The sequence below is a fragment of the Pan paniscus genome, chromosome 1 (assembly GCF_029289425.2).
Source record: "Pan paniscus chromosome 1, NHGRI_mPanPan1-v2.0_pri, whole genome shotgun sequence".
NCBI classification, from domain to species: domain Eukaryota; kingdom Metazoa; phylum Chordata; class Mammalia; order Primates; family Hominidae; genus Pan; species Pan paniscus.
Window position 1 is genome coordinate 36,611,683 of NC_073249.2, and position 12,140 is coordinate 36,623,822.

The window sequence follows — 12,140 nt, forward strand, 5'->3', positions numbered from 1 at the left end:
TTAAGAAAGGCTTGGGAAATGCGGTATAGGGGCAAATATATGATCTTAGTAAAGTTTTCAACCAACACAAATTTTTTTAACCTATTTTAGTCTTGTAAAGAAAATGTTTTCACTCTAAAATCAAAAGGGGTTGGGCGCGGTGGCTCACGCCTGTAATCCCAGCACTTTGGGAGGCCGAGGTGGGCGGATCACGAGGTCAGGAGATCGAGACCATCCTGGCTAACATGGTGAAACCCCGTCTCTACTAAAACAATAATAATAATAATAATACAAAAAATTAGCCGGGCATGGTGGCAGGCACCTGTAGTCCCAGCTACTCTGGAGGCTGAGGCAGGAGAATGGCGTGAACCCGGGAGGTGGAGCTTGCAGTGAGCCCAGATCTCGCCACTGCACTCCAGCCTGGGCGACAGAGCGAGACTCCATCTCAAAAAAAAAAGGTTCAGTGGAAGAATGAAGAAACACTCCTGGGTTGTGACTCTGTATGTAGTTTTGTATATAGTGACTCTTACGTCATTCCCTCCTTGCAAGCAAGGCAAGAATAGGGATATATCTCAGGACATTTTTAGTAGTTTTTTGGGAGAAGACTTTTGTTGTATAATCTTAGAATTTGTCTGATTCTAGGAAATGCTAAGGTATTTAAAACATTTAGGTGTCTTACAGAAAAAGAGGAACTTGGCTTAACCTATTATATCCTATTTAGTGGGACGATAAAGTGAATTATAAGATAAAGTTTACAGGGCTTAGACTACCACAGGAATTCACTTGTGTTTTATTTTAAATAAAGCAGAAGCTTTATTTTGTATTTCTGTTTAAAACTGCATATTAAGTAGCAGATTTTCTTTATAAACAGTATTGGTAGCAGTCTGCAATGAATATTACAAAGACAATATGTTTTCTCAGCAATTCTTGAAAGTAATTCTAGAAAATAATTTAAAAACATACATAGGCCGGGCGCGATGGCTTACGCCTGTAATCCCAGCACTTTGGGAGGCCGAGGCGGGCGGATCACCTGAGGTCAGTAGTTCCAGACCAGCCTGGCCAACACGGTGAAACCCTGTATATACTAAAAATACAAAAATTAGCCGGGTGTGATGGCGCTTGCCTGTAATCCCAGCTATTCGGGAGACTGAGGCAGGAGAATCGCTTGAACCTGGGAAGCGGAGGTTGCAGTGAGCCAAGATTGTGCCATTGCACTCCAGCCTGGTTGACAAGAGTGAAACTCCATCTCAAAAAAAACAAAAAACAAACAAACAAAAAATAAAATAAGGATTTTACTTTATGAAATCTTTGAAATGTAGAATATGTACTTTAACTCATAATTATCAGTAATTTGGTTTATGTTATTTTTAATTATGCAAAGGGTACAAAATATATGCTCATAAAAAAATTCAAACAGTAGCATAAAGCAAAATTCTTTGAGTTCCCCTTCCCCATCCCTCTTCCTTCTAGGACATAAGGTACTATTTTGGAGAGTACTTGGGGAAAGTAAACTTTCTATACCCCCTTTCTGTGGCTTTACCTCTTTCTCTCTGTTTATGTTTGTTTGTCTCCATTAATAATGTCATGCTGATGAATTGTTATTGACCTGCCTTTTTTGAAACCAAACATGTCTATTATTTGTTAGTGTTACATAGAGCTTGTCTTCATCCTTTTTAGGTACTGCGTGGTATGAATATTGTCTATTTAACTCTTCTAATTTTAACTTTAGGTTTTTTCCCACAATTTTAAAAATTTCAAACAGTGCTGAAATGAACATTTCTAGCACATTCTCTTTAGTTTTTATGAGAGTAGTCCTTTAGGATGCATTGCTAGAAGTGAAATTGTTGGGTAATAGGCAATGTGTACTGCCGAATTCCTTTAGTCCATCATTTAAAAAAATTTTTGATGAAGTCCAATTTGTCTATTTTTTGTTTGTTTTTGTTTTTTGTTTTTTGGTTCTTTATCTTTTAATGTATTATGAACATTTTCAACCTTACAAAAAATTAGTTTAGTACAGTGGACACCCATATATCCACCACCAAACTCAACAGTTGTCAAAATTTTGTTACAGTTGCTTCTCCCTCTGTCTCCCAGGCTGGAGTACAGTGGCAATCATAGCTCACTGTAACCTCAAACCTTTGGGCTCAAGTAATCCTCTAGCCTCAGCCTTTCAAGTAGCCAGGACTACAGGCATGTGCCACTGTGCCTGGCTAATTTTTAAATTTTTTAGTAGAGAAGGATGTCTCAGTGTGTTGCCTAGGCTGGTCTGGAACTGGCCTCAAGCAATCCTCTTGCCTTGGCCTCCCAAAGTGATGGGATTATAGGCGTGAGCCACTGCACCTGGCCTACATTTGCTATTTTAAAGCATATCTTAGATCTCATGTCATTTCATCGCTACGTAAGTGTTCATCTCTCAAAAATACAGCCCTTTATAAAATATAATTTTATTTTTAAGCTTGTATGTTTTCCCTCTTGTTAACATCAACAGTCATTCAGCAGCATATATAGTACTTATACCCCTGAGATTCAACTGAGCCTAAATTTGTTAGATTTTATTTTTTCTTTCATTCTAGGAGTACTTTTTTTTGTTTGTTTATAAGAATATTCCAAAATTTTGCATCAGATTTTCTCTTGGGTAGCATAACGGCTATGAGACCCAAAATGTAGGTAGGATCAATGATTGAAGTGGAATCTTCATTGAAAAGAATAAATATACTAATTAGCTATTCTGCTACTTTTCTTTATTTCCTCTGTCACAAATCTGAAAGTATTATTTTGCTAAAACGTTTGAATTTAGTATTTAAAATTATTTTTAGTGACTTAACTACTGTGAATTTATTGCAGACTTTTGAATCAGCTGTGCAAGAGAATATCAGCATTAATGGGCAAGCATGGCAGGAAGCTTCAGATAATTGTTTTATGGGTATGTGACTTTTTCCTTCCATTATTAATTTCTGGGTTATTTTTGCAGCTAATTTTGTTTTGAATGCTGTTTTTTAATCTCCATATTTAGTGTCATCTATTTTCAAGAAGTTGTTTACTAGGGGAGTAATAAAGAACTGAGTTTATGACTTCAATAGTCTTCTTTGTCAATAGTTTATTGGAAAATACTGTAGAGCTATCTCCAGATGACAAAAGAGGCCCAGGGAATTTCTGTAATTATTTACAAAGCAAGTTGTATTTTTGTAAGTGATCTCTAGAGTGAAGTACCCTTAAAAGTGTGAAGTTATTATTAATTATACAAGTACCGTGTAAATCATGAGGTTACATCTTTGTAGAAGGTTCCTTAAAGACAATTTTTTTTTTTTTTTTGAGATGAAGTCTCACTGTCACCCAAGCTGGAGTGCAATGACACAGTCTCAGTTCACTGCAACCTCTGTCTCCCAGGTTAAAGTGATTCTTGTGCCTCAGCCTCCCGAGTTGCTGGGATTACAGGCATGCGCCACCATGCCTGGCTAACTTGTATTTTTGGTAGAGGACAGGGTTTCATCATGTTGCCCAGGCTGGTCTCAAACTCCTAGCCTCAATCTCCTAAAGTGCTGGTATTACAGATGTGAGCCACTGCTCCTGACCTTGTTCTCAACTCTTGGCTCATAGTAGGCACCTATGAAATATGTTAAATTAATGAATAATTCTTTCCTGTTCAATTTTTCTTTTCTTTCTTTTTAGACAGAGTCTCACTCTTACCTAGGCTGGAGTGCAGTGGCGCGATCTCAGCTCACTGCAGCCTCCGCTTCCTAGGTTCAAGCAGTTCTCATGCCTCAGCCTCCCAAGTAGCTGGAATCACAGGTGCTTGCCACCACGCCTGGCTCATTTTTGTATTTTTAACAGAGATGGGGTTTTACCATGTTGGCCAGGCTGGTCTCGAACTCTCAAACTCAGGTGATCTGCCTGCCTTGGCCTCCCAAAGTGTTGGGATTACAGGCCTGCGCCTGGCTTCTGTTCAAATTTTGTGATACATTTTAATTGTAGCTTTATCACTAGGTGGTGCTAAGAAAGCATGTTCCTCTCTACAAAAAAGATTTACCTGGGAGACTTTTTTTTTTTTTTTTTTTAACTAATTGTGAAATAGTACAGTATTTTCTTCAGGCTAATTATTTAACTTTTTTAATGGATAAATGAAAATTTAGGGAGGGCTGCTTATATAAATAATTATTCAAAGTAAGAAATAACTATTACTTCTTGCCCTCAAAAAGAAGGGTAGTTTCACAATGTATACTACTGGGTGATGAGTGCACTAAAATCTCAGACTTCACCACTGTGCTATTCATCCATGTAACCAAATACCACTTGTACCCCAAAAGCTATTAAAAATCAATCTGTGTGTGTCTCTCTCTATCTATCTAGGAAAGAAGGAGGGAGGAAAGGAAAGAAAAGAAGGAAAGGAAGGGAGGGAGAATGAATGGGAAGGAAAGGGAAAGAAAGAAGGAAGGAAAGAAAGAGAAAAAGGAAAAAAAGGGTGCTCTCAAAAGAACTAATTTAGTGGGATTCAATTAATATTTGTGACATGAATGAAAGACTATACCTGATATACTTGATTATCTGATATGTATATACCGAAACATATCAGCAATTTCTCAAAATGTTTCAAAAATTATGTTTCAGATGTTAGATTTCTTCCTAATAAAGCTTCTGATCAATAAAATAAATAGGTCCATTTCTAGCATAGACTTTGACACAACAGAGCAATATGAGGACCATTTAAGCTAAGAACTTAGCTCTTTAGTATTTGTAACTACTTAGTATTTTTACTCTTTAAAATGATTTTCAAAATAAAGTTAGATGGATCACCTATATTCCTTTCATCTAGGGTGCTTCATTTCTGGGCCCCATCTCAGACTTACTGAATCAAAATTCTGTACTCCTGAAAACCAAACACCGCATGTTCTCACTCATAGGTGGGAATTGAACAATGGGAACACTTGGACACAGGTTGGGGAACATTACACACTGGAGCCTGTTGTGGGGTCGGGGGAGTGGGGAGGGATAGCATTAGGAGATATATCTAATGTAAATGACTAGTTAATGGGTGCAGCACACCGACATGGCACATGTATACATATGTAACAAACCTGCACATTGTGCACATGTACCCTAGAACTTAAAGTATTAAAAAAAAAAATCTGTACTCCTAACATACTCGTTAGGTGATTCTTCTAACATTTGAGAATCACTGTTTTAAAACATGAAAAAGCATATGATAAAGTAGAGTTAGCTAAATGAAAGAAACTCTAAACTCACTGTATCGTTCAGTTTTTCCTACCATCAATCCAGTTGAGTCCTATTTCAGATCTAGTTACTCCACTCACTGCTACTGTCATAGCTTTGGGTCAGTTCATAATAAGTCAAAACTTCTTAGCATCCCTGATATTAAATACCCTTTACAGCCTGGTTCTTATATATTTTATCATCCATTTTTCCTTTACTTTATTCTGTAGCCATTTAGAACTTTTCTCAGGTCTCCAAAGACTAGGATCTTGCAAATACTGTTTCCACTGCCTAAAATGCTTCTCCCTATTCCTTTTTTCCCCTACCACTTTTTATCCATTGGACTTACACTTCTATTTCAAGCTCAAATGTTACTTCTTTAAAGTCTTACATTTCCCAGTCAGTCAGTTTTCCATTGTTCTGTGTCCTGATGGCATTTTGCTCATACCTCTATTGCATTTATCAGGTTGCCTTGCAATTGTCTGTTTCTTTCAGCAAACTGTGAACTCTTAGAGAGTAGGAATCATGTTGTGCTCATCTTTGTATTTCTCTTGTTTAGGCCTGGCTTCTTATAGATGCTCAATAATTGATTGTTCAATGAGTAAATAAATTAATCACCAAAGTGGGGGCATTCATTAACGTGCCATATTTGTTTTCCTTCATTATTTTGTGTTTTCTAAATTTAGTTTATAGCACATTTCCATGCAGAATGTAAACAATGAGTTTTAGGGAACTTTTTATATATACATTTTTTTTTTCCTCAAATAGATTCTGACATCAAAGTACTTGAAGATCAGTTTGATGAAATCATAGTAGATTTAGCCACAAAACGTAAGCAGTATCCCAGAAAGATCCTGGAATGTGTCATCAAAACCATAAAAGCAAAACAAGAAATTCTGGTAAGATGATTTGCCTTTAAAATGTTATAGTATATTTTACCACAATAAAAACATTAAAATATAAGGCTCTACATGGAGATAAGTGACATTTTGTTGTCTTTTTCTTTCCTGCCTCAATTAGTATTGTTTGTCTCTTGTAAGACTTTACTCTTCTAAGTTGTACTATGACATAGTATAGTCATACTATACTGTGTTTTGAACACACTGGTTCAAAAATGAAAAAAATGAAAGTTATAGTGAGTGGTTAAAATTGAAATTGGTGATGGAAGACTGACAATGACTTTATGATTCTGAGACAAGGATGGAAAAAGAAGCTTTTCTTTTAACACTTTTCTTTCTGTTTGTTGTTTGTTTTTGGCATATATTTGTATGTTTGTATATTTTGGAAGACCCTTTAGTTAAATTGATGAGGAAGATTGTTTTAGTACCTGTTCATAACACTGAAATTTGCTTTATGAATTGGGTGTAATTTGTTTTGCTGCAAAAATCATGACCATCTGGGTGACAAGACCAGGAATTCAGCTCCTTCAGCACGAGCTTTTTAGACAAGCAGAGCCGTAGACTTCCTTCTTATAATTACTATAGATATCAATGACCAACCATATCACACCCTCATCTTTTCAGATTTATTAGGACTAGAATAAATAAAAAATAGGAAATCCACAAGAAAATTGGACCCAAATCTTCCCTTGGTGGGGAGAGGAGGTTTGCTGGGAATAGCATTGTCCCTCCAGTGAGGTACATGTTGTGTTTAGATTGTGCTATACTGTTGCCTTTAGTTTTTGAAATTAGTACATAAATGTTCACATATAAATCTTCTAGTTGCCTCAGTTTCAGGATTGTTTCAGGTCATTATATGCCCGGCTTAATATTGTATCTAAAACATTTTAGTTATTCTGTGAAAAACAGTATTCATGAGCAGAATTTTTAATTTTCTTTATAGCAGTTCTCAAATACCCCATTCCATCACTTCCCCCACCCCTCCCACTTGAAAGTTTTTTTCAGGAAAAACATTGAAAGTGTATTTTTCAGTGTCTCCCTTGTTACTGCCCCACTACTCCTAAACCCCCAAAACTAGTAATCAATATTGCAGAAAAGAAAGACGGCTGGCCTAGGTGAGGTACTGCTGTGGTAGTTTAAAAAGTAATGCAAAATGGATGAGGTGAGGATACCACAGACCTTTTTAAAATTTTTTCCTGCCCTGCCCTGCCCTGCGTCTTTCCTCTCTTCTTCCCTCCTTGTTGCTCAGACTGGTCTCAGACTCCTGAGCAAAAGACATTCTCCTGCCTGGGCCTCTCAAAGTGCTGCAATTACAAGTGTGAGTCACCACAGCTGGCTGAAGACCTTTTTTTCTTCTTGTTTTCTTTCTTTTAACCTTTTTGGCTTCTGTTGGCTTTGGGCAAGAATAAGGAAGAGCAATTTCCTCTTTTTGCCTGCATTGTAGATTCTGTGCCAGTAATTCTGCTACTATAATTTCAGTGTGTCACAGGATATATAGGCTTAGTGTGGTGGTAATGTAGCCTCGCCACCTTTTAGAACTGAGTTTTCATGGAAATATGCATTTTGAGTTCTAAACACTTGTCCTGAATGAACTTTTGAAACACAGTCCCTTCATAATTGGAGACTACCCTGTACTTTAAACATAAAATTCAGTTTCTGTGCTTTTAATTTGCTTGATTGCTTTTTCTGATTATACTTTTTTATGGTGCCACTTCTTAGTATCTGCAGTAGGTGGCAGTACTGTAAAAGACATAATTCAGACTTAGTTTGGTTTTACCTTCTCACCTCCTCTTCCTTACAGACAGTAGGATTTAATTTTTTTTCCTCAAAAGAATGGTACTGACTATCTATAGTATATCTCCCATATTAGCTGAAAGAGATGTTTATATGAAGCATTAAGTGATTAAATCTGTTTTAATTTATGTTATGTTTAGAAGCAGTACCACCCTGTTGTACATCCACTGGACCTAAAATATGACCCTGATCCAGGTGAGTCAGTATCCATTTGTGGTAAAAATGAAGCATCTGCTTATAATTTTTATGGGTTTCTGATATTCTTCTAAAAGGGTCAGCATCAAGGATATTCTCCCTTTGATGCTTTAACTTCCTACCAGTCATTCATGTTTAGCATTTCATCTAGAATTAAGAGGACTAGCTTTACACCCATTGACTCAGAATTCCAGGGGTGTTACCCTGGAATCTGAGCTTTTATAAAGTTCTTCCCTGACCCAGACTATTATAACACATACCCATCTCTAACTTCTAATACCCTCCTATCTCTGTCATTGTACTATCTATTCTTTGCATTACAGCCAAAGCTATACTATTAAAGCATTCTCTCATAGTGTCACACCCGGTGCAGTAACCATCATTGGTTTCTCATTATTTCTAAAATCAAATAAAAATATATTGAATTTAAGAAGAAATAAGTATACTCATTATGCCTTTGAACTCAGTTTTGTTTCCATTTAGATGTATCCCATACAACAGGGAGAAATAAACTTGACAAACAAATTTATGTAAATCCAGCAGCAGAACTAGCATTGCTAAAAATGTGGATTATGTATATTTTCAAATGACTGTATTCTCACATTTAAAAATTTATAACAGTTTTTCTAAGAGTCCTTTTGGAATTTCCCTTTGGCACTTAAAATGACATTTCTAAACTGTTAGGATAAAACAGTTAAATCCCGGATTTATTTATATGGGATACTTATACTTAAAGCTTTGAGTACTTTGTTGAATTCTGAACTACTCTTTAATATGTTCCTCCACCTTCCCCAAATATCCTAAGCTAATGGGATAAACTGAGAGGGGGGGACGTATAAGCATAAAGCTACTCTGAAGTTGACTAAAATCACATCACTTATTGTGTTTGACATTAAAAATTGACCTAGGACCTAACACTCCTCAGTTTTCATGGTTCACTAAAAAGGGGTAGTTGCCAATATGCAGTGGTTGACATATACTTGTTTTGGTTTTGAATAACAAAAAAACAGTAATTGAAACTTGTGGTATTATGATATACTCAAGTATTACTTTTTAGATACAGTTAATTTCCCTCTAAAGAAACTTGGTTACCATTTTATCGTAGGGAGAACACACTTAGTTAATGACCCTTTGAAATGTGATTTTACTTTCACTGTTCTGATTATGTAGTATTAGTGGAAGAATCTTCTGTACCATATGATTCAGACTTAAAAAGTAAGCAAAAGAATTAGAATCTGTCTTTTGGATAAATTTTGAGTTTTTTCATTATGCATTTTCATAATGTTAACAAGCTTCAAATAGCATCAGTTCCTTAAGGAGAGCAAAATTAGCCTACAGTTATTAGCTTTATATCTTTGGCCAAGTCACCTGACTTCTTCAAGCATCAGTTTCATTATTAATAAAATGACGAATTCTAGATTTGCCGCCTGATGCTTTAGGCGTGAATTCCAGCTCTGCACTAAATATTACAGAATGTCTTGCCTACTTATCAAGGTGGTAGTATAACCAAGCCACATAAGGGGCTGTATAAACTATATAACCAAAACAATATATGACTAGTAGTTTATAAGGATATATTGTGTAATAATAACCCTATTATAAATTGCATCCCATTTATAATAGTATACATTATAGTATTGTATACCTTATAATCTACCGAACTGGTAGAATCATATGAAACTGATTAAAATGGCTTAGTAAGAAAGTGGAAAGGATAAATGTCTATGGGCCTTAAAAGTCTGAATCAGCAGCATAGGAAAACTTTTGTGGGAACCTCTTGAAAGTTTTTTTTCCTTTATTGTAATATTAAGTGATATAAAATGTCTTTGAAAACTGACACTTTTAAAGAGGGTTGTCTGTTTTTCAAAACTAGGCAGTGTGTATAACATTGATTCAACTTAGTTACATTATGAACTTTGGGGGATACAAAGATAAAGCAGACAGATTCTCCCCATAAAGAGCTTATGTCTGAGTAGGAGAAATAAAAGATGAACATAAAACAGGATTCTTTCATGCCCCCTAACTGGTTCCTTTGCCACCTTTCCCTGTTTGAGTAAGTGGCATCTATACCTACATGTTGCTTTAGCTAAAGTTAACCTTGATTCCTTCTTCTGTCAAGTTCCTCATACCCAGTCCATCAATAAGTCCCATAAATTGTTCTTAATATAATCTCACATTCGTTGACTTCTCTTCATTTTGCTATTGTCATCTCTATTCTAGGTTACCATCACTCTAGCCAGGATTTCTACAAATGCTCTCTTAGAAGGTCTTCTTGTTTCACTCTTGCTCTCTTCCATTTCATTCTGCATACATAGGGCAGTGTGATTATTTTATTCTTTGAAATATTTCACATATTTGAAAGAAATATAGAAAATAAAGAATGCAACATAATGAACATCTCTGTTCCCACCACCCATATTTAAGTGTTAATCACATTTTGTCATACTTGTTTCAGACCTTTTTAGGAACTAAAATGTTCAGATATAGTTGAAACTTTCTTTGTGTCTTCCACTATTCCATTCCACTCCCTCTCTTACCTCAGAAGTATAACCAGGATCCTCAAGCTGTGTAAATCCTTGCTATTCATGTTTTTATACTTAATTTATAGAAACATATCCATAAACAATGTATGGGATTTAAGTTTTTATATAAATTGTATCATGCTGATCATATCATTTTGTAACTTTTTTCTCCGTCAACGTTGTGTACACGCAGAGCTCTCTATTCATTTAGCTATTGTATATAGTATTCTAGTTTATGAATATGCCACTATCCATTCCTTTACAGGGGGACTAACTTAGATTGTTCCTTTTTATCTTGACATCTTGTTCTAGGTTCCTTTTTTTTTTTTTGAGGCAGGCTGAAGCCACCCAGGCTGAACTGCAGTGGTATGATCATGGCTCATTGCCACCTCAATCTCTTGGGCTCAAGTGATCTTCCAGCCTCAACCTCCTGAGTAGCTGGGACTTCAGGCATGTGCCACCATGCCTGGCTAGTTAAAAAAATTTTTTTTGTAGCAATGGAGTCCCACTATGTTACCCAGGCTGGTCTGGAACTCCTGGGCTCAAGTGCTTCTCCTGCCTTGGCCTCCCAAAGTGCTAGGATTACAGGCGTGAGCTACTGCACCAGCCTAGGTTGTTGTTGTTGTTGTTGTTTAATTAGTCTTTTCAGAGAGTCAGCTTTTAGTTTTGTTGCCTTCTCTAATTTTTTTGTTTGTTTGTTTTCTGGTTCCTTGATTTCTAATCTTTATTATGATCCTCCTGTTTTTGTGAGGTTCCCGTTATTTTTAGCTTCTTGAATTGAGCACTTAATTCATTTGTTTGTCTTATTTTTTAATAAATTCATTTAAGGCTACACATTTAGCTCTAAGTCCTGATTTAGCTACATACCACAAGCATTGACATGTAGAACTTTCATAGTTCAGCTCTATTTTTTAGTTTCCAAATACTATATAGAAGTTTTTGTTGTTGTTGGTTTTTTTTGTTGCTATTGTTTTGTTTTACCGTTTTCCTTTTATTGCCTTCCATTGTGTTGAGTGAATTTTCTTTTTCCTCTTATTTTTCTCTTTCTCAGTTTGGAAACTATATACTGTGTTTCTGTTCCATTTGTGTTTCCTATAAATTTTATTTAATTTTAATTTTAATTTTATTTTATTGAGACATAGTCTCGCTCTGTCACCCAGGCTGTAGTACAGTGGTGCAATTACAGCCTCACTGCAGTCTTGACCTCCCAGGCTCAAGCAGTCCTCCCACCTCAGCCTCTCAAGTAGCTGGGACTATAGGTGCAAGCCACCATGCCCAGCTAATTTATTTTATTTATTATTATTATTTATTATTATTATTTTTTTGAGACGGAGTTTCTCTCTTGTTGCCCAGGCTGGAGTGCAATGGCGCGATCTTGGTTCACTGCACCCTCCGCCTCTTGGGTTCAAGCGATTCTGCTGCCTCAGCCTCCCAAGTAGCTGGGATTATAGGCATGTGCCACCACACCCAGCTAATTTTGTGTTTTAAGTAGATACAGGGATTCACCATGTTGGTCAGGCTGGTCTTGAACTCCTGACCTCAA

General features: G+C 36.2%; 1 protein-coding gene across 5 annotated transcripts in view; it reads left to right on the forward strand.

The window, feature by feature from the left end:
* The window catches only part of NSL1 (NSL1 component of MIS12 kinetochore complex), a 52,753-nt gene that overhangs the window by 2,242 nt on the left and 38,371 nt on the right, over positions 1–12,140 (forward strand). For all 5 annotated transcript variants that reach the window (XM_063597282.1, XM_003814173.6, XM_014342951.4 and 2 more), the window contains exons 2-4: positions 2,824–2,902; positions 5,956–6,086; positions 8,021–8,075. In XM_063597282.1, coding sequence (XP_063453352.1) covers positions 2,824–2,902; positions 5,956–6,086; positions 8,021–8,075 — 265 coding nt within the window. The remainder of the gene's footprint in view (positions 1–2,823; positions 2,903–5,955; positions 6,087–8,020; positions 8,076–12,140) is intronic.